Here is a 24,475-nt window from a genome sequence, read left to right on the forward strand (position 1 = left end):
GCTGGTGTAATGGACTGACTGATTCGAAGACGTGTAAAGTCAGTCAGATATCTGGATAGCAGATTAGTTTGTAGAGGAAAAGCTAAAGCAGATAACAAAACAACACAAACAATGTTTACCCAGTTCGATACGATGTGTATCTACATCTGGGGGACGATCACCGAGGCGTCCAATCCACTAACTCATAGTCCAATGTACAAAGGTAGAGAAACAACAATCTCACCCAAGTGTTCCACACAAGGTACGTACCCAGTCTACAAAGGTTTAGTGGATTGTTGAAGTCGGAGAGCCACGCATGCAGAAGTCCAATGGAATTCCTTCAATCCACTAACTCTGATGCAGTCCGCTTCAATGACGCAGTCCCACGTTGTTCCCACAACTGAGTGATCTTCGCGTCCTTTCGTTTAAGCAACGATAGTTCTTCTCAAGTTCTTCATCATAATCACCAGAAACATATATTATTGAGAAGATGTATTATAATCAAAGATATGATCCTTTGTATAGTATGGAGTGTTTTTGTTTTCTTAGAATCGTAACCCTAATCCAAGACTGAATGAGGGTACTTATACTTCCTTGGTAAGAACACTCTCCAAAAATATCTTTGACTGTAGATGGTAGGACAATTTGTGAAGAATGCAATCTTAAAGATTCGGTCTATACCTTCCAAAACAGATTCCCTGATTCTTCTTTCCAAAACTGCCTTCTCAAACCGCGTTCAGCATTTTGGAAATATCTTCCGTATCAGTGCGTCTGTTGATGAACCTGATCAATCAGTCTTCTGTAACAGTAAACAGAAACCAACCTAAGTCCTATCTTAGTTTGCCATAATAATATTGCCAATTATATGTTGGGATTTTTGGAGAAAATAAAAACACTAACATATGTGTACATTAATTTTTATTTTTTCAAGTAATATACACCATCGAATTCCAGAAGCGGGGTCTTCCTCATGCACACATATTGCTTTTCCTAGATAGGAGTGAGCTTACCAGTTCACATGACTACATGGACAGTATCATATCAGCTAAAATACCTAACAAGGATCACGATAAAGAGTACTACGATGTAGTTGGAGAATTCATGATACATGGTCCATGTGGAGCTGCAAGAAAGAACTCACCTTGCATGGTAGACGGAAAGTGTTCAAAGCACTTCCCAAAGAAGTTTGTTGACTGCTCTAGTTTGGATGATGATGGGTACCCGGTATATAGGCGACGTGATGATGGCATGACCATAACAAACAACGGTGTTCCGTTGGGCAATAGATACGTCGTACCACACAATAGAGATTTGTTGATGAAGTATAGGGCACACATGAACGTTGAGTGGTGTAACCAATCTAGATCTATAAAATATCTGTTCAAGTATTGATAGGTTATATACCCCGGGTCCGTGCTCCCGTTTGTAGTCGGGTCGGGGTCAAGCGGTTCGGGTCTCGGTATGTCGGTCGAGGTCAAAGGTGACGGGTCAAACCCGGGATGGGTCAAACCCGCCACCTCCTTAACCCTATAAAAGGGCCTTTGGCCCTTTTAGTGAAAGGTCTTTTGGTTCATTTTCCATTAACTCTTCCTCTCTCTACATCTCTCGACCCTCTCTACAAGAACACACACAATATTAATAAAAGGGGGATATTTGAGCTACTTCTTGTCGTCTTCCTCTTGTTCATACATCTATATACATTTATATACAGTATTTACATCCTACACGATTAGTACTATAAAATGGCACCGTCTGTGGGGATCGGCGCAAACAGCTTCGTTCCTATCATTAAAAAGAAAGCTATACGAAGAGAAGAATTCGGGAAAAGGAGCTGGAATCGCCGATCCATGTGTTGGAACACAATGATATGCGATCTAGCTTGAACGGAAAGAGAGAAAAGGGAATGGTAACTTGCATTATGAACTGTCTCATCTGTTACAGAGGAAGAAGAACGACTAAATACCAAAGGAAAGAGCGGGAAAGTTTGTTACACCGGTATGAAAGAAAAGACTAGAAAGTCCTCAGCCAATCTTAGCTTTGAACAACAGAACTGCATGCTTCTTTATTTTTCTTCTTCCAACACCCCCCCGTAAGTTGGCGCATACAAATCTTGTGTGCCCAACTTAGATGTAAACAACTGAAACTGTGGTATTGGAAGAGGTTTAGTGAATCCGTCGGCTGTTTGATTCGAAGAAGAGACAGACAGAAGCTTTATGAGGCCTTGGGAAACTTTTTCGCGTACGAGATGACAGTCTATCTCGATATGCTTCGTGCATTCATGAAATACTGAGTTCTCGGCTATGGCAATGGCGGATTTGTTGTCACAAAACACCGCTGCAGGCTTTTTCATTTTCATCTGCAAATCGGAGAGAAGAAAGGTGATCCATTGGACTTCGCTCACAGTTGCGGCTGATGCCCTGTACTCGGCTTCGGAGGAAGATCTAGATACCGTCGATTGTTTCTTGGATTTCCAAGAAATTAGCGCACTGCCAAGAAACACACAAAAACCTGTTATGGAACGACGGGATTCTGAACATGTAGCCCAGTCAGAGTCGAAGAAAACATTGAGTTGTGTGGCTTCGCCTTTTGGATAAAAGATGCCCTGCCCAGGGGCTCGTTTGATATATCGCAGAACATGGTGCGCCGCTTGCATGTGTTTCACAGTTGGTGAATCGACAAACTGGCTGAGCTGTTGAATGGCATATGCTATGTCTGGTCTTGTAGCCGTGAGGTATAACAATCGGCCAACAAGTCTTCTATACGAGCCAATGTCAGCAATGGGCTCACTGTCTCCATGACATAAATGAATACCAGGAACCATAGGAGAGGAAGCCGGCTTGCACTCAAGGAAACCGGTTTCTGTAAGAATGTCCATAGCATATTTGCGCTGGCAGAGGTTCAAACCTGTGTCACTACTCCGTGCTTCAATTCCAAGAAAGTAACCCAACTCGCCTAAGTCTTTTATCTTGAAAGCATTATCAAGATACATCTTTAGGCTATGAATCTGGGATATGTCTGGGCTGGTAGGCAGTATGTCATCAACATATATAAGGACTGCTATAAAGGTAGCACCTTCCCCCTTAGTAAACAGAGAAGGATCGGATTTTGATTGCACGAACATCATCTGTAGCAGAGCAGCACAGAGCTTTGAGTTCCACTGCCTACTCGCTTGTTTGAGGCCATACAAGGAGCGGCGAAGCTTGCATACTTGGTTAGGCTTCTCAGATTCAAACCCCTGTGGCAGTTTCATATAGACTTCCTCAATTAAGTCTCCGTGCAAAAAAGCGTTATTTATATCGAGTTGATGAATGTGCCAAGCACGAGATGTGGCCACTGCTAAGAAAGTCTGAATGGTCGTTATCCTTGCAACCGGTGAGAAAGTTTCTATGTAATCAATTCCGAGCTGTTGGGTGTAGCCCTTGGCCACTAAACGAGCTTTGTATCGTTCTATGGAGCCATTGGCTTTGAGTTTAATCTTTTAAACCCATTTGCAACCAATGGGGATTTTCCCAGAAGGCAAGTCAGTGATATCCCATGTCTCGTTGTCTTGCAGAGCTTTAATTTCAGCGCTCATGGCATCCCTCCAATGAGCATGTTTGACAGCCTGACTGTATGACTTTGGCTCATCTGTAGAACTAACTGCCAAAGAGAAAATTTTATGTGATTGAGAGAGGTTGTCAAATGACATCACCTTAGACACAGCGTGGGGGGATGATCTCTTGTTTATTGCATCACAGTAGAAATCTTGGTATTTATTAGGAACCCGACGTTGTCTGCTTGAACGTCTGAGAGGTGAGGGACTTCTGCTTGCTTCTTGTACACGCTCATCATTCTGCCCATCTGATATTTGTGCATCATCATCAAAATGTTCCTGTGCACATTCGGATTCCATAGATAAATGGAATTGGGAATTGCCATGTTGATTATCATGTGAAGAATCTGTTGGCAGTGCAACATCACTAGGCATCCCAGTATTTTGAACCGGTTGAGGTTGAAGGCTTTCATACTCCAAAGTGGTAGTAACTGGAATGATAGGAAGAGATGGCTCACTCTCAGCAACTTCCATAGAACCAGTATCCTTCGTGAAGGGGAATTGGCCCTCATAGAAACTCACATCTCTGGAAACGAACAGAGATCCATCAAGTAAATCATAGAGAAGGTAGCCTTTAGTGTGAGCTGGTATTCCAATGAATATGCACTTTCGGCCTCTTGCAGACATCTTGTGAGTATTTGGAGCAAGGTTGGAGGCATAGCACAAGCATCCAAAGACTTTCAGATTTGTGAAATCAGGCTCCTGATTGTACAATCTTTGATAAGGACTAACAAGTCCAATGATAGGAGATGGTAACCTGTTTATTAAGAAGGTAGCATGCATCACACAATGGCTCCAAAATTCAAGAGGAAGAGAAGCCTAGAAACGGAGAGCTCGGGCTACATTGAGTATGTGTTGATGCTTGCGTTCAACAATGGCGTTTTGCTGTGGTGTGTAGGGGCAGGTCTTTTGATGAACAATACCTTTTTCTGTAAAGAACTCAGGCATGCTGAACTCTAAGCCATTATCAGATCGAATGGCCGTAATTAAAACTCCAAATTGTGTTAGGACTTTGGCATGAAAATTCTTGATGAGTTGTCTGACCTCTGACTTATTCTTTAAGAGGTGAAGCCATGTGAACCTGGAGTAGTCATCAACTATGGTAAGAAAATATCTTTCTCCTTTCAAAGAATGAACCGGAAACGGCCCCCAAATATCAATGTGAAGCAAATCAAAACATTTTTCTGAAATACTTATACTCACAGGAAACGGGGATCTCTTGTGTTTAGCTAGATGGCAGATATCATAGGCAGCAGTTTTATGGTTTGCAATCTTGATATATTTCAAAAGATGGATTTTATTAATAGGGAAATGACCCAATCTTTTGTGCCACAACTCGGCATTACTACTTTGAACAGAGGAAACATCATGTCTAATAGCAGGCAAGGATTGATCTAGAATGTAAAGGCCCTTATCTTGTCTAGCTAAACCAATCTTATTCCCAAGCATGTCCTGAATCACACACTGTTCAGAGGAAAAGATTAGACTGTAGCCACCATCTTTTAACAGCTTACTCACAGACAATATATTGAACTTGAAGGATGGTATGTGTGTAACACCCCAGATTTTCAAGACATTTTAAACTTAAATAATAAAGGCGATATCTCATTACATCCCAAGTGTCTCATAAGTGTACGGGGTGCTATGCCACACCTGGGCTAGAGAACCCAGGTGCACAGGCGGTCTAACTAATATCCATTGAAACATAATGCATAATATGGCACGCAGGCCGAAAGGGAAACTACTATACTTCTACGCTCCAGTTCTAGCGCGCTCCAGTGCTCTAGTCCTCTGTGCCTGAAAGTCAAATATATCTGTTCAGCGAGAGATGCTGGTAACCCACTCCAACGCGTTGAAATACAATACATATAGATATACGAAAACCATTGTGAGCATGAAGATATATCCTACGAACTCTAGCTTTTAAAACCGGGAATGACTCGACAGAAAAGGTCAGACACAAGCAATAGTTATAACGAGCATATGCAGTTCGCAATAGATAAGGCAGATAAGGCAAAACATAAGCAATAATCACAACCCATCATAAACAATCCCCAATATAAATCCCATAGTCACATCCCAAGGCACTCATAGTCACAACTCGTCCATATCACACACATAACGCACATTGTTGGCGCCACAGGACCGATCGCATGCCCATACATGAGGGTCAGCGCATATAGCTCTGACACAGCCCCGCAGCACCATGCCCCGTATCGCAACACGGGGAGGTCGATCGCAACCGACCGATGAACCGCAGCTCATCATAGTGTTTGATCGCAACCAAACAGTGGACCGCAGCCCAAGAGAGTGACATCTGACCGCAGCCAGGATAAAGGACGAACCGCAGCTCGTATAGAAACGTTTGATCGCAACCAAACGGTGGACCGCAGCCCAAGAGAATGTCATCTGACCGCAGCCATGAATACCCATCTGACCGCAGCCAGCTTCTGAACCGCAGCTCAGGATAACCAATCCGATCGCAACCGAATTGGGGTAACACACACACATAACACATAGCAAGCACATGCAACCCACATTACACATTGGGAAGGGGGATAAAGCGTATAACAAACCTATGCGTGATCCATCACATACTAAGAATAGTCCTAAGGGGTTCATACTTCTTTCACCTAGGTCAACGGGATACCCATTCAACTAGCATGCGATATAACGGACTCATAAACCTACGAACGGCACCCGAAACATCAAACTAGACATAGGCACGACAAACGGGGTCCGTTGGGACACCACGGGGATCGGGGAAACATCAAACGGGGAAGCCGGGGTCCCGAGGTGGGAGAGATTCCGGCGGGTAGCCGGTGGGTGGGGTGTCCACCCGCCGGCTGCCCGCCGGCTGACACTGTTCCGGGCAGCGGGTGCCCGGCGGGCAACTGCCCGCCCGCCGGCTGCCCGCTGCCGGAGCTGCCCGAATTGCCGCGGGTAGGTGGTGGGTCCCCTACCCCCCCACCTACCCCCCACTGACTCTTCTCATCACTTTTCGCCCCGGGAACCGTTGTGGAACCCGAAACCATGCTTAGACACTTTTCAACGTAATTAACGACAACACATAGACAATTAACGGATCAATTACGATAGACGAACGGCACATAACCTAACATGCTTTTCTAATCATAATCAACACCCAAACATGCGATTTCCCACCCGATAATACAAGAATAAGATCATACGATACAACCTAGGGTTCTAATCACTTTTACATCAACAAGAATACGATTCATCTTCTAATTGCAAGATTTGGTAGGAACAACACATAATCATCAAGGATAGCAATTAATCATCAAGAACATCATAATCATCAAGAACAGCACATCATCATCAAGAATCCCAATTAATCCTCAAGAACATCCCAATTATCAAGAAACTCCCAATATCAAGATTATCAAGATTCCCCATGGAATCATTAAATCAACATCAATAATAATCATAGTAATTCGCCATTCACAATCATACGGGGGAAACCCTAAGGGGAAATCATAGCTATGAAAATAGGTTTGTTGAGACATGGGTTACCTCTTAGCCTTAATTAATTCCTTGGCTATGAAGGATCTTTCTTTAAGCTTCCTTGCTTTCTTGATTTCTCCTAAGGGAATTCTTGGAGCTCTTTTTGGGGTGGTGGGCGTTAATCATGTGGGGAGTTCTAGGTGCCTCTTAAGTCCCCTATATATATATTTAGGAGTCCTAATTAGGAACTAATATTATAGGCTCGCTAATTCTATTCCTTTTGGAACTAAGGATTGGGTTTAGGGGTTGGGTTTATACATGAGGGCCCATGGACTATGGTGGGCCTTTTTCCCTAATTAATTATAATTTATTCTTTCTCTTGGGTTACTGATTAATTGATTAAATGGTTTTAGGGGCCGTAACACGGGGTGTTACAATGTGGAGGACATCTTTCAAGCATATTCCACCATCAAGAATTATACTGCCCATGTGTTTGACATGAATCCGGTTTCCAGTGGGTAAGTTCACCTCAGTTCCTTGAACAACATGATAATCAAGAAAGAAATCAAGTGAACAAGTAATGTGGTCCATAGCTCCGGAGTCTATGATCCATGTAGAATTACAAAGAGATATAGAATTGACAAGAGTGTTATAGTACTTGCCTTCAGTTGTAGACTCTTGCCTATTGAAATTTGGTACAAGAGAAACTGCTGCCATGGCCTTAGTATTAGAGTTCTGCCCAACTTGGTTCTGGAGAAGAGTTAGAAGCCTTTGGATCTGCTCAGATGTATTATCGGAGTCTGCCTGTTCATTAGCAACCACTGCTGCGGATTGTTGCTGTTTTCCTTTCGACTTGAAGCCCGGAATCCACCCCGGTGGATATCCGTGCTTCTTGTAGCACTTCTCAACCGTATGGCCACTCATCCCGCAGTAGGTACACTTTGCACCTTTGTTATTGTTTCCATATCGCTTGTAGTTGTAGGTGTTTAAGGCAGCTATGACTTCTTTAGATGAATTCTGATGAACTGCATTGGCTTGCGTTGCATCTATGTTCAAGTTGCAAGCACTTAGATTAGCAAAGGTAATCTGTCTCTCAAGTTTTTCCGCCATGACAAACACCTTGTAGACCTCTGGCAGAGGATCCAAAACGAGCACACTGGATTTGAGATTGTTGTATTCGTCATTTAATCCCTGAAGGAATTGTATGACATAATCCTCTTCTCTTTCGTTCCTGATTTTATCAATCAAGTTACAGCTGCATCTCGCATTGCACGTACATTGGGGAAGAGGTCTCAGAGTGTTCAACTGCTCCCAGAGAGTCTTACACTTTGTGTAATACTCATTGATGGATAAGTTTCCCTGTCTTAGGCTATATATGTCACTCTGCAAGATCGACACTCTCTGAGCATCGTGTTGTGCGAACCTACGTCTCAGGTCTTCCCAGGCATCTTTCGCCCTATCTAAATGCAAGATACTTTGTGCTATAGAAGTGTGTACTGAGCGAAGGATCCAGGAGCATACCATAAGATTACACCTTCTCCATGCTGCGTGTAGGTGATGATCATTACTCGGTTCTGCGACACCTCCATTGACGATGCACCATTTGTTCTTTATTTCCAGCGCGATCCGCATCGATACACTCCATGACTCATAGTTGGAGCTCCCAACGAGGAGGGGACTGACTAGCACTGCGCAGGGATTCTCATTTTGGTTGAGAAAAAAAGGATTCTCCACGTCGTCCGGAACTTGAGCCTTGCCTCGTTGAGTGATCGGATTCTCCTGTGGAATCGAAGAAGGCATCGGAGGTGGTGCGGCATGAGTCTGTGGACTGGTTTCTCCGATGATCGGATCTGTGGATCGATCCCCGATCACGGCTGCTGCGTATGTGCTCCGATGAAGGTGCTCTGATACCATGTTGGAACACAATCATATGCGATCTAGCTTGAACGGAAAGAGAGAAAAGGAAATGGTAACTTGCATTATGAACTGTCTCATCTGTTACAGAGGAAGAAGAACGACTAAATACCAAAGGAAAGAGCGGGAAAGTTTGTTACACCGGTATGAAAGAAAAGACTAGAAAGTCCTCAGCCAATCTTAGCTTTGAACAACAGAACTGCATGCTTCTTTATTTTTCTTCTTCCAACACCATGCACATTGCTCACCGGAGATAGAGCTGCGTCGTCATCAACATCGCCACGCCTCTCTGCCGCAAAAGGAGCCATGCATGCCATTCACTGGACGAGTGAAAATGAATCAGATGAGACTCAGCATTAGTTTCCGATTCAGAACAACAACAGAGATGCACGCCGCTTCCATCACCATTGCGGCTGCCACCGGAGGATAACTTCATCATGCCACCATCGTCACCCTCCCATCCCTCTCTTAAATAGAACCACTCAGAGAAGAAGAAATCTTGACCTTTAACGCAAACCACATCGCCGGCAAGCACCACCACTCGCCGTTCTCGTCGGGGATCTCAGCTCCATCGCACTCTTCCAGCTGTCACTCGCGCTATTTCATCATGATCCATCAGCACCGCCTAAAAACGCAATAGCATAAAACTTATACTAGTATCACGAGTATCTTTAACTCAAGTCAAGGTCCACAACGATGAACGCCGACCAGTACATGGAGGAGCACTCTGTTCGTAGATCGTTGTCCCATCATTGCATGCAGTCAAGACATCATCTTCACCATCAGAAACTCGCCAATTTCTTGTTCATTCTCTGGAAATCCTCCTCATCTCTCCGGGTCAAGGAAACCAGACCACGCCAAGCCGACGCCAGCGCTAGGTCCTCCGCAACAACTCTTGCGTGTTCTTCATATGTTGGTGAAGACACACGTGTTGAAAAAGGGGGTGGAAGGTGTGAAACGAGGAAGACAAGCAGACGTTGCATGCAATCCCTTTGGTGCGGGAGTGACGGTGGTCTTTTAGTCAAAAGCAAAACACACAAAATAAGAAAGTGGATAATGCATGTAATTTGATTTGTTGATGGTGGAGGTGGCAGTGCAATTCGAAGAGCAAAAGGGGAAGCCAGATGACACAGTGCATGTGGCAATTTGATATGCTGCATGTGAGCTAACTAATTAAGTTAGCTTTGGAAAATTAAAGGAAAAGAACAATAGCAGAGTGATGAATTGAGTGGCTGATGGTTGCAAGACATGGCAAAATTGCAATGTAAAATTGTTATAATTTGTAACATCTCAGTTTAGTACTATCATATTAGTTTAGTACTAAATTATAATTTGTACAAGTTATAGGCTTGTACTTAAAAGTTGTAATAGTTAGATTAATTATAATAAGTCCGGTTAGGTTGGTATTTCCACCACCGGCACCCTAAGCTCGGTTAGGTCGGCCACACCACCTCCGGCTTACGACCGCAATGTCGTTAAACTTTTTCCGGCCCCAACCGATGAGGGCGAAAGCCCGAAGACCACAACGTCACTTAAACTTGACCGATAACACTGGTGAGAATTTTTCTGGCCCCAACCGATGAGGGCGAAAGCCCGACGACCACAACGTCGCTTAAACTTGACTGGTAACACCGGTGAGAATTTTTCCGGTCCCAACCGATGAGGGCGACAGCCCGACGACCACAATGTCGCTTAAACTTGTCCGGTAACACCGGTGACAGAGATAGCTCGATGACCAGTAATGTCGCTTAAACTTCCACGACACCAAGATTGAAGCAGACAAAGTTCCTATAGCTTCAGTTCCAGTTTGATTTCCAAGTCCGATTAGGTCGGCATTGCCACCACCGATTTGGTCAGTTCGAGATCACAACTCGGTTTTAAGCCCTACGAGTTAGGCATTTTAAAAGACCAGTTAGGGTAGCCTCGCCACCACTGGCACTTTGAGACCAGATAGGTCGGCATTCCACCTCCGGTGTTCTAAAGACCAGTTAGGTTGGCCTCGCCACCACTGTCACTCTAAGTTCGGACCGGTCGGCATCATTACTACCATCAGCGCTCTAAGTCCGGTTAGGTAGGCATTGCCACCACCGGCTTGGTCAGTTCGAGATCACGTCTCGAACTACACATTTTTTGAACTGGGTAGGTTGGCTCTAACGACGAGTTAGCGAGGAAGGGTTCGGGCTGAAAAAACTGGTTACACGGTACGTGACATGTGTCGTTGCCTCGTTAAAAACCTTAGGCTAACAAAAAACCCAGTGGGAAAAAGTTTCAGCCAAGAGAAAAGAGTACAACGCTAAACACAGTCTGGTGGACCAAAAGAAGCTGCTCGACCCAGGGGTCAGACTTGCAACGCGATTTGAAAACGGTCGAACTCTGCTGGTCCAACGACTGGACTGCTAAACATGATCGGGTGTTCGATTTGATTGCGATTTGGAGATCTATTTAACCAATTACGGGATTGGATTTGCTCATGATTTATGGTCTTTTGGTTCATTTTCCATTAACTCTTCCTCTCTCTACATCTCTAGACCCTCTCTACAAGAACACACACAATATTAATAAAAAGGGGATATTTGAGCTACTTCTTGTCTTCCTCCTCTTGTTCATACATCTATATACATTTATATACAGTATTTACATCCTTCACAACTATCAAGTATGTTAACAAAGGCAATGATCGTGTAACAGCTGAATTCTATTAGAGCACGGTTGACGTGGACGACAATGAATTAATTGATGAGATAAACATGTACTATGATTGCCGCTATGTCTCTGCGTGTGAGGCTACATGGCGTCTTCTAAGCTTTGATGTGCAATATAGGACACCATCGGTGGAGAGATTAAGCTTCCACCTCCTAGATTGTCAATCTGTTGTATTCCATGATGATGATAGTGTCACAGATGTGATAAACAGATTTACTATTGGTCAAAGTATGTTTTTATGGTGGTTTGATGCAAACTGGAAATATGAAGATGCTAGAGTGTTGACCTATATTGAGCTGCCCAATAAGTTTGTTTGGAAAAAAGGATATTCGAGAGTGGCATCCAAAGAAAAAGGGATTTTCAATTGGTCGTATTTTTTATGTACCACCTGGTAGTTGTGAACTATATTATCTTATATGCCTTCTAAATATAGTTCGGGCCCTACATCTATTCGTACATTTGATGGGGTTGAGTATTCTACATTTAGAGAGGCATGCTATGCACGGGGATTGTTAGATGATGATAAAGAATACATAGATGCAATTCAGGAAGCAAGTTATTGGTCATCGGCTCAATCGATGAGACAACTCTTTGCGACATTGTTCATAACCAATTCTCTAAATAGGCCAGAGCATGTATTGAATGAAGTGTGGCACCACTTAGCTGAAGATGCACAATTTAACCAACGTAGGTTACTTATAAATCAAGGTATGGTATTTACTAATTAATTAATTAGTTAATTATATATATATATATATATATATATATATATATATATATATATATATATATATATATATATATATATATATATATATAATGATGTTGAGAAGAAAAACTTTGCTTTGATTGAGTTGGAAAAGATGTTGTAAGTTCACAATATATCGTTGAAGGATTTTCCTCCTATGCCTTTACCGAACTTTGAGTCACCAATTTTGTGTGGTAACCGATTGTTGCTTGAGGAGTTATCTTACGATCGTGCAACACTTGCTGAGGAAAGTGTTAGTTTGTCAAGTAAGCTAACCGATGAACAAAGGGTTGTTTATGATACAATCATTGGAAATGCGTTAACAAATGGTGGGGGTTTGTTTTTTGTGTACGATTACGGGGGAATCGCGAAGACATTCGTATGGAAGGCATTATCTTCGTATTTGCATTCTAAAGATGAAATAGTATTTAACGTCACTTCAAGCGGTATAGCTTCGTTACTTTTACCATGTGGAAGAACGGCAGACTCAAGGTTTGCAATCCCCATATCTTTGAACGAGGACTCGACATGCAACATCTGGCCTGGTAGTGATTTGGCTGAATTAATCATCAAATATAGGCTCGGTCGTACCAAAAGCGCTCGGTCTAGCCAGAAGCTAAAGCCGAATCCGCAGAAGCGTCCGCATCAGTCGAAGTGGTGGAGGGCCCCCTGAGTTAATCATATGGGATGAGGCACCAATGATGCATAAACACTGTTTTGAAGCATTAGATAGAACAATGAGAGATTTACTACGTTTTGTTAATCCAACAAGTGCAAACCAAACATTTGGTGGAAAAACGGTTGTGCTGGGTAGTGACTTTAGACAGATATTGCATGTAGTCCCAAAAGGATCAAGACAAGACATTGTTGCTACCACAATCAATGCTTCTAATCTATGGGAAAATTGCAAGGTTTTAAAATTGACAAAAAATCTCTGTTTGAATAATACAGGTGTTGGCGCTGATATAAAACAATTTGAAGATTTTGCAAAATTGTAACACCCCAGATTTTCAAGACATTTTAAGCTTATATAATAAAGGTAATATCTCATTACATCCCAAAGTATATCATAAGTGTACGGGGTGCTATGCCACACCTGGGCTAGAGAACCCAGGTGCACAGGCTGTCTAACTAATATCCATTGAAACACAATGCATAATATGGCACGCAGGCCGAAAGGGAAACTACTCTACTTCTACGCTCCAGTTCTAGCGCGCTCCAGTGCTCTAGTCCTCTGTGCCTGAAAGCCAAATATATCTGTTCAGCGAGAGATGCTGGTAACCCACTCCAACGCGTTGAAATACAATACATATAGTAATATATATAGATATACGGAAACCATTTTGAGCATGAAGATATATCCTACGAACTCTAGCTTTAAAACCGGGGATGACTCGGCAGGTAATGCCAGACACAATCGACAGTTATAACGAGCATATGCAGTCCACAACAGATAAGGCAGATAAGGCAAAGCATAAACGATAACCATAACCCAACATGACAATCCCCAATATAAATCCCATAGTCACATCCCCCAAGGCACTACTAGTCACAATTCGTCCATATCACACACATAACGCACATTGTTGGCGCCACGGGACCGATCGCATGCCCATACATGAGGGTCAGCGCATATAGCTCTGACACAGCCCCGCAGCACCATGCCCCGTATCGCAACACGGGGAGGTCGATCGCAACCGACCGATGAACCGCAGCTCATCATAATGTTTGATCACAACCAAACAGTGGACCGCAGCCCAAGAGAGTGTCATCTGACCGCAGCCAGGATAAAGGACGAACCGCAGCTCGTATAGAAACGTTTGATCGCAACCAAACGGTGGACCGCAGCCCAAGAGAGTGTCATCTGACCGCAGCCAGGAATACCAATCTGACCGCAGCCAGCTTCTGAACCGCAGCTCAGGATAACCAATCCGATCGCAACCGAATTGGGGTAGCACACACACATAACACATAGCAAGCACATGCAACCCACGTTACACATTGGGAAGGGGGGTAAAGCGTATAACAAACCTATGCGTGATCCATCACATACTAAGAATAGTCCTAAGGGGTTCATACTTCCTTCACCTAGGTCAATAGGATACCACTTCATCTAGCATGCGATATAACAGACTCATAAACCTACGAACGGTACCCGAACATCAAACTAGACATAGGCACGACAAACGGGGTCCGTTGGGACACTACGGGGATCGGGGAAACATCAAACGGGGAAGCCGAGGTCCCGGGTGGGGTGAGATTCCAGCGGGTAGCCGGTGGGTGGGGGTCCACCCGCCGGCTGTCACTGTTCCGGGCAGCGGGTGCCCGGCGGGCAGCTGCCCGCCCGCCGGCTGCCCGCTGCCGGAGCTACCCGAGATTGCCGCGGGTAGGTGGCGGGTCCCCTACCCCCCCACTGACTCTTTTCATCACTTTTCGCCCCGGGAACCGTTGTGGAACCCGAAACCATGCTTAGACACCTTTCAACGTAATTAACGACAACACATAGACAATTAACGGATCAAATACGATAGACGAACGGCACATAACCTAACATGTTTTTCTAATCACAATCAACACCCAAACATGCGATTCCCCACCCGATAATCCAAGAATCAAAGCGTGCGGTACAACCTAGGGTTCTAATCACTTTTATATCAGCAAGAATACGATTCGTCTTCCAATTGTAAGATTCGGTAGGAACAACACATAATCATCAAGGATAGCAATTAATCATCAAGAACATCATAATCATCAAGAACAACACATAATCATCAAGAATCCCAATTAATCATCAAGAACATCGCAATTATCAAGAAACTCCCAATATCAAGATTATCAAGATTCCCCATGGAATCATTAAATCAACATCAATAATAATCATAGTAATTCGCCATTCACAATCATACGGGGGAAACTCTAAGGGGAAATCATAGCTATGAAAATAGGTTTTGTTGAGACATGGGTTACCTCTTAGCCTTAATTAGTTCCTTGGCTATGAAGGGTCTTTCTTTAAGCTTTCTTGCTTTCTTCTAAGGGAATTCTTGGAGCTCTCTTGGGGAGGTGGGGCGTTTAGGCGTGTGGGAAGTTCTAGGTGTCTCCTAAGTCCCTTATTTATATATTTAGGAGTCCTAATTAGGAAGTAATACTATAGGCTTGCTAATTCTATTTCTTTCGGAACTAAGGATTGGGTTTAGGGGTTGGGTTTATATATGAGGGCCCATGGACTACGGTGGGCCTTTTTCCCTAATTGATCATTATGATTTATTCCTTCTCTTGGGCTTATTGATTGATTAATTAAATGGTTTTAGGGGCCGTAACACGGGGTGTTACGAAAATGGATTGCAGCAATTGGAGATGGGACTATTGGAGGTCAAAATGATGGTTCTGTGGAAGTTGATATCCAACCCGACATGTTATTGTCCACGAATGGGGATCTCATTGCCACTATTGTTGAAAACACTTTCCCGATGTTTACAAGTGACAACGCCGATAACAATTTTTTTAGAAAATCGTGTTATTCTGGCCCCAACTCTAGATGTAGTTAACGCGATCAACCAGTACATGAGCGACATCCATTGCATGTTGCCGAGAGCAAGACATATTTAAGTTGCGATATGGTCTGTAGGTCTGAGTCCAGCGAGGGACTTTTGGCCGATATACACACCCCTGAATTCATTAATGGCATACGAGCTTCTGGCACACCTAAACACTCTTTAACGTTAAAGGTTGGCTCACCTGTGATGCTACTGAGAAATATAGATCACCCCCTCAGGTTGTGCAATGGTACTAGATTGATAGTCACTAAGTTGGCAGAACATGTCATAGAAGCAAAAATATCAACAGGTGACCATGCAGTTAATAGGGTGTTGGTTCCTCGAATGTCTATGACTCCTTCAGATACAAGATTGCCATTTAAGTTTAAAAGAAAACAATTCCCATTAATGCTGTCATATGCAATGACTATAAACAAAAGCCAGGGCAGACGTTATCCCATGTTGGATTGCTACTCAAGAAGCCAGTTTTTGTACACGGATAATTATATGTAGCCGCATCTAGGGTGAGCAATCCTAAAGGGTTAAAAATTTTGATTTGTAATGAGTTAGGCAATAGTTGTAATTCAACCACCAATGTTGTTTACAAAGAGGTATTTAACAATTTGTGATTTCAAATTTTTTAGGATGTATTAGACCAATAACAATCGTTATTGTTAAGTAGTGTGGTTTTTCCTATTTCTTAAATCCAAAGTAATGCTTAGTTGAAAAAAATGGTTATCTTACAATACAACAAACATATTTTCATTAATGGTAAATTGTGGTCCCGTGCATCGCACGGGTATCATACTAGTTAAACAAAATTCTCACTATGTGTTTTAATTTTATTTTGGCAATTTATATCGTGGACCAGGGTTCACAGTGGTCTAATACACAGAATTTGATTTTATAAGATACAGAATTTATATTCATAATGCACAGAATTCATGTTCATCATATCGTATTTATGTGTATTGTGTATTATAAACATAAAGTTTGTGCTTTATAAATATGAATTTTGTATATTTTACCAAAGTTTACAATGCAGACCAAATGGTCCACGATATAAATGAATTAATGATAGAACTGTTTAAGTGCGTGAGCGAATGCAAAACATCACATCGCTTGCGTCATAGTCTAGTAGACTCGTATAGTAGGTAGGTACCGTTCATTGTTGAATATGGACTATGGTAGGGGTGTTCATTCGGTTAATCGTTCGGTTAACCGAACCGAATTAATCGAAATTTTTTTTGCCTTAATCGTTAACCGAACCGAAAATTGATCTACCGAATTAATCGAACCGAACTTTTTTTCAGTTAATCGGTCGGTTAACCAATTAACCGAAATTTTTAACCCTAAAATTGAAAATGCTAAAAATAACTCCTAAAATAATAAATTCAATTAAAATAAAATAGATATCATAATAAATTCATATCAAAACATACAAAAACAATACCATAAGTCCATAATCCATTTGACTATTTGGGATTTAAGTACATATTATATATTTATATTTAATATTTAATATATTATATATATATTCCAAAATTCGGTTAACCAATCGGTTAATTCGGGTAACCGACACTTTCGAACCGAATTAACCGTTAACCGAATTTTGGGAAAACCTTTAACCATTCTCCGAACCGAAATATTTCGGTTAAAAAACGGTTAACCGAATTACGTCGGTTCAGTCGGTTAACCGAAATTTCTCCGAAATTTGCACACCCCTAAACTATGGAGGACTCGGTAGAAGGAAAGCAAATTCCAGAAATTGACGGTTCATGACTTAATGGGAATTAAATAAATTAATTAAGGAAAATGATAAATGACTTCAATTAAATAAAATTCTCACTATGTGTTTTAATTTTATTTAGGCAATTTATATCGTGGACCAGGGTTCACAGTGGTCTAATACACAGAATTTGATTTTATAAGATACAGAATTTATGTTCATAATACACAGAATTCATGTTTATTATATCGTATTTATGTGTACGTATATTATGAACATAAAGTTTGTATTTTATAAATATGAATTTTGTATATTTTACCAAAGTTTAGTAGTTTACAATGCACTATAGATCAAATGGTCCACGATATAAATGAAGTAATGATAGAACTGTTTAAGTGCGTGAGCGAATGCAAAACGTCACATTGCTTGCGTCATAGTCTAGTAGACTCGTATAGTAGGTAGGTACCGTTCATTGTTGAATATGGACTACTAGGTATATGGATAACCCTTCATGTGTTTTTTGCACTTTTAGTTCCACGATTACAGTGGCATTGACAGAATTGATCCACGACTTTTGAACCTTGCAATTTTAATCTATGACTATTAATTTTTTTACAAAAATGGTCCTTCCGGCCATTTTTCGGTCAAAATTTCACCGAAAAAAAAAGTCTCTATTTTTAGTCAGGTTAAAATTGACATTTTACTTATCTCAAAAAATTAAAAGAAAAAAATAGATATTTGACTACATACAATATTACTGGACTACATACTACTGCCCCAGGCGGCGGAGTACATGTACCACTCCAATGCTGCTGCCGGATAACCCAACTAGTCCGGGGAACGCCACGGCCACTCCGCCGCTTACTGACAGCCCTGCCTGCTCCAGGAACTCCGCCGCCTGGGGCAGTAGTATGTAACCCAGTAATATTGTATGTAGTCAAATATCAACTTTTTTCTTTTAATTTTTTGAGATAAGTAAAATGTCAATTTTAACCCGGCTAAAAATAGAGAATTTTTTTTTTCCGGTGAAATTTTAACAGAAAAGTGGCCGGAAGGAACATTTTTATAAAAAAAATCAATAGTCGTGGACTAAAATTACAAAGTTCAAAAGTCGTGGATCAATTCTGCCAGTATCACTATAGTTGTGGGACTAAAAGTGCAAAAAACTCATTAATGATAGAACTGTTTAAGGGCGTGAGCGAATGCAAAACATCACATTGCTTGCGTCATAGTCTACTCGTATAGTGGATAGGTACCGTTCATTGTTGAATATGGACTACCAGGTAGAAGGAAAGCAAATTCCAGAAATTGACCTCAGCCAGCGGTTCCTGACTTAATGGGAATTAAATAAATTAATTAAGGAAAAAGATAAATGATTTCAATTAAATAAAATTCTCACTATGTGTTTTAATTTTATTGAAGAAAGAAAAAAATAAAATAATAAAAACTGCGACTCACATCTTTTTGAATGAATTAAAATGGATTATATAAATGAATAGTAAAAAGTGAAAATATGTATTGAACTACTCATTAATTAATTGGCATGGAAAATTATAATTTTATTTAATTTAATTATGACTTCAAGGCCAAATTGAAGAATACACACTTATATATAACGGAATAATATATATATATATATATATATATATATATATATATAATGTAGTATCTGGACCTATGTTCATATACTCACGCCTCCACTGAGGCTCGAACTCACAATTTTTCAAATGAAAGTCCAATCTTCCAAATAGAAGTCCAACCCAGATACCATTAGACCACATAGTCCTGGTAAGCAGACCTCGGACCCTCAACGAGGCTTACTCTAGTGCCGCAAATCTCTATCGAATTCAACTACTACAACGCGGGGTTCAAGAACAGATACGAAAGAGAAACACCGGAGGTGGAACGCCACCCGTAAAAAGGACAAGAAACGACACCAACACAACAACCTGGAGTCAAAGGCCACCCTAGGAAGCAACCTGGTTAGTCAAAGGCCACAGCTAGAAAGCAACCAAGCTAACACAACAAGCTTCCCTTGCCCAAAATGCAACAACTATATATATATATATATATATATATATATATATGGCGATCTATATATACAGAGAGAGAGACAGAGAGAGAGAGACAGAGGGAGAGTGAGTAGAAGATCGAATTGAAGTAATTTTTAAAGTAGGTAGGGTAGGATGGAAGATGGTGTGGTGGAAGTGCGAGTAGAGAGGATTGGATCATGGAGAATAGCTCCAGTGATCGAGGAGGCGTTTGGAGGTATTACCGTGGAAGGAACTTCATCTTTGCAGAGAGACCAGTCCTACAAGCAGTTGAATGATCGACTAGATTTGTGCCTTCCCATTACCGAATCCAGAAATGGCAACTTTTTCAGCATCACCTCACATATGCTCTCCTCTGGAATTGGACTCCAGGCCCTCCTTCTCCCAGTTGCATTCACTTCCCTTGGTTGGTATGTATATATGTATATATGTCCCTCACCATTTATACATATACTATATATAGATCAGATGGAGTAATTATAAAAGAATGACTCCTTTTTCAGTTTAATATTAACAGAGGAATTGAAGATCCAAGCTAGCTATGTAGGGTTGACTCTGACTGCTGTCAATGTTTTATGGTCTTTTAATTATTATTATTTCTTACATATATATATATATATATATATATATATATATATATATATATATATATATATATATATATATATATATATATATATATGTGCGTTAATGTTGCAAGCAGGGTTTGGGGTATTATCTGTCTATCGTTGCTATTTGTATGGCAACTGTATACCATATGGTTGTTGGTGGATCTTCACGTATCGACGACCACAGGGACTCGCTACAGCAGATACCTCGATCTCGCAATTGTAGCTTTTGGTTAGTAAAAATTAAAAAAATAGATGCATGTTTGGTAAAATAGTTTGTCTATTAATTAATTTTGACTTATGACCGCTATTAATTATTTGACTTGATTAAAAAATCAATATAAATGTTTTGTTAATGAGCTTTTTGTAATTCTAAAATGTTAAAATTCAAAAAACTGTTTAAAGCAACTTTTTCAATTAGCTTTTTGAAAAAAGAAATTATATCAAACAGCTTGTTGGAAAAAATAGCTTAAAATGACATAAAATGGCATGTTAAGTGGCTATTTTGTGGTACAATTATCAGGGATGTTCACTTCCGATTTGAGTCGGGTCAAAGTGAATTCAGATTCTTCGTAGTGAGACGAAGAGATTGAAATATTGTACGTTCAAAACGGATAATGGGTGAATGAGATATTGATTCTCAAAGTAGACCCATTTGAGTTGAAAAATGAAGGGAAAAAGTGAGGTTTTGTCTCACATTGATTTGGAAAGAAGATTTGACCTCCCTTTTATACCAGAGCTCTTTTGGAGCTTGTAGAATTGTATAACATAGAGGCTCCCTCGCCCCGGGGGAATGGGGGTGCAAATCAAATTTCAACTAGAAACGAGAGCGAAAATGCTTGATTCAAGTCTGAGCTCGTGTGCGAACACCAAACACTAGCCAAATTCTTCATCTTTCCTCTCCTTATTTTCCAGAAAAATAATAATCTTATTTATTGATTATTATTTATATTATTTATTTTCACCAACTGAGTTCCAAACACAGCTAACTAACAGTTAATTTACTAAACAACTTTCTACAATCAGCTACTAATGTTATCATTAAATTATACTTTCTAACCCAATCAGCTAACAATCATTAGTGCAGTAGGTACAATTATATATATATATTCGAATTATGATTGAATATTAATGGCCGGATTGATCTGGCCCCGCGCATGGCTGGCAGGTGAAAAAATGGGCAAGTTGGCAGCTATGTTACCAACGATGTATTTGTCGGGAGGGGCGTGCGAGTTGCTAATAATCAACGGGGGAGGGAGCCTTCAGCTCTTCTACGAAACCATGTGCGGAGGTGATCCTAAATGCCATGACAAAGGACTTACTGGCACTGAATGGTTCTTGGTGTTTGTTTGCATTGCCATCTTCATGGCCCTCTTCTTTCCCAACTTGAATTCCTTGGCTTGGATTTCTCTCGTCGGTGCAGTCACGGGTATTGCCTACTGCACTATACTCTGGACTTTATCTGTTAGCAAAGGCAGGCCGCTGCAAGGAGTTACCTACGATCCACCTCAGTTATCTACTTCAAAGGTGGACAGGTTCCGGGACATCGCAAACGCTCTTGCGGTCATCTCCCTTGCATTTAGAGGTCACAATGTCATCCTAGAGATACAGGTGCGTACTATACATGCCGGCCTACATACGGTGATCCATGAAATAAATATATAATATATATAATAAATAGCTATATATGGCTGATCGATATGATCGATCTGACTTGTTAAATTATTGCTAACAACTAACTTACCTGCAGGGGACATTGCCTACAAATCCAAATGTTTCATTGCGCCGCCGCATGTGGAGAGGGGTAATTGCATCATATCTAATTATAGCATTATGTCATTTTCCACTAGCCATTGCGGGATATTGGGCTTATGGCAACCTGGTAATTAATTATATACTCCATCCTGGTATATTATGACATTTTTTTTATAAGTCCATTTTAAATTTTGTTGTATGATTCAATTAACTAATTTTATATATATAAAAGATTCAATGAGTAAAGTTTATATGCATAATACACCGTATCTCATGTATACAGATGCCGACATCGTATCAAAAAGGAGGAATATTAAATGCATTTGTAAAGTTCCACCAACATGATGTATCGAAAACCTTAATGGGTGCAATATACATGATCATCGTCATTGCCTGCTTGTGCACCTACCAAATCTACTCATTGTTGGCGTTGGACAGCTGGGAAAGAATATACTTGTGGATTATAAAGAAGAGTAGCAGCGCTAAGTGGGAGCGAATAGGTCTCAAAATTTTGTTGGGCGGATTTACCTACTTACTATCAGTAGCTTTACCGTTCATGGGAAGTTCGGTAGGCTTCGTCGGCTCCATCGCAATGCCAGTTACTTTGGCTTATCCGTGTTTTATGTGGATTGTCATGAAAAAACCTCGTCCTTACAGCTTAGTGTGGTGCGTCAACATGGGCTTAGGTTGTTTCGGCATGTTGATGTGTACAGTATTGGCGACTGCAACATTGTGGGATTTGATAGCTAATGGCCTCCGCACTAATTTTTTTAATCCTTAATTGAAGCATGCATGCATAACTATTTGAGGACGGAAGATACATTATACTTCTATAAGAGTGAATTTATTATGTTGTGAATAGATGTATCTTGTATTATTAGCTAGATGTATCTTGTATTATTAGCTAACTAGTATTTGCCCTGGTGCGATGCAAGGAATGGATTATTTAAATATTTTAAGAATATTTTGATAGATATATAATTATATAAATTAGTATATCGAATATTAATTATATATGCGTATCGTAATGAGGTCCGATAATTTTGAATAAAGATGTGCTACAAAATCAGTCATAATTAATTTCTTTTGAATCATTCATACGTATTGCAAGAACATTTTCATCTGTAATTACACAATTTTTTTTATAAATTGTGGATATTAAACAATTCTATTCACCTTCAAAAAAAAACAATTCTATTCAATTTTCCATTTGTAAATATATATCTTTACACAACTATATTTCCAGTAACATATATACACACATTTTTTAATATTTCCAGTAACTTTACATTTTATAAAATATATAACCGAGATTAATATTTTTTCCATCTCGCCTAAACTCTTTTTTTTTACATACTCGGCTAAACCTTATAACTCCACAATCTTAATATTCTTAGTATAAAATAACATTATTTGGTGTAAAAATTATTAATTTCCATATCGATTAATATTCTTTCCATCTCGTATTGCAAAACATTTTCCATCTTTAATTACAAAATTTTCCTTATAAATTGTCGATACTAAATGATTCTATTTCATTTTCAATTTTTAAAATATATCTTTACATAACTATATTTCAATAACATATATATACATTTTTTAAAAAAATCACTTGCAGGTACGTGATACGTGAGAAGTACTAAACCCACATAAGTTAGTGAAACAATGAATAGTAACTAGGTTAGAGAATAATCATGCAAATAATTGTACTGCAAGTAAAGTAAAGAGGAAGATAGTGGTTAAGAGGTGGTGCAATCCTCCTAATCCATTCTTCTCCATTCACTCCAAAGAGGGAATTCACTATCTTCAATCATCGAGATACAATAGTGAACCAGTGTTAACCCCGAAGGAATTCTACAACTCCGAGCTACACTCAACTCCCAAGTATTTCAGACAAAACTATAACCCTACACCAACAAATGTCTCGCACAAAGCTACACTCCCCAACGTTTTCACAAACTCCTCTTGTTACTATGCCCTCTTTCTACACCGAGTAAAGATTTCCTTTACAAGAAAATACATGTTTTCTTTTCTCTCCAACTCTCATAGACTTTCAAGTATTATTAGTCACTTTTCTAGATGTTTATATGAAGTAACAGACTTAACAGGTAAGCTCAAGTTAGAATTTTCATGGGTTTATTCCAATGTTGCAAAAAACGTTAGGCGCCCCCTAGACGGCGGCCCCTAGGCGCCGATTTTTTTTATTTTTTTATTTTTTTAATTAAAAATAAAATTAAAAATTAAAATTTTTTAAAATTTAGTAATAAAACATAAGGTTTTCATAGTTATTTCTTAGAAACTATTTACGAAAGTGGTTGTAAAATTGTTCAAAAGATTGTATAAACCATTTAAATACATAAAAAATTAAAATTAAGAGCTAAAGAAGCACTTTTTTGAG

General features: G+C 40.3%; 2 protein-coding genes across 2 annotated transcripts; one reads left to right on the plus strand and one right to left on the minus strand.

Moving 5' to 3' along the window:
- Positions 1-2,041: 2,041 nt before the first annotated feature.
- Positions 2,042-3,229, minus strand: LOC109166828 (uncharacterized mitochondrial protein AtMg00810-like). The gene has a single exon (XM_019315708.1). It carries the CDS (start codon positions 3,227-3,229, stop codon positions 2,042-2,044), a length of 1,188 nt encoding a protein of 395 aa, XP_019171253.1.
- A 16,620-nt stretch (positions 3,230-19,849) lies between these two features.
- LOC109166829 (lysine histidine transporter-like 8) lies at positions 19,850-22,827 on the plus strand. The gene is made up of 6 exons (XM_019315709.1): positions 19,850-20,124; positions 20,418-20,554; positions 21,491-21,933; positions 22,073-22,204; positions 22,361-22,645; positions 22,735-22,827. The coding sequence occupies exons 1-6, from the start codon at positions 19,850-19,852 to the stop codon at positions 22,825-22,827; spliced, it is 1,365 nt and encodes a 454-aa protein (XP_019171254.1).
- Positions 22,828-24,475: the final 1,648 nt, after the last annotated feature.

This window comes from Ipomoea nil, unplaced genomic scaffold (genome assembly GCF_001879475.1).
Source record: "Ipomoea nil cultivar Tokyo-kokei standard unplaced genomic scaffold, Asagao_1.1 scaffold3109, whole genome shotgun sequence".
NCBI classification, from domain to species: Eukaryota; Viridiplantae; Streptophyta; class Magnoliopsida; order Solanales; family Convolvulaceae; genus Ipomoea; species Ipomoea nil.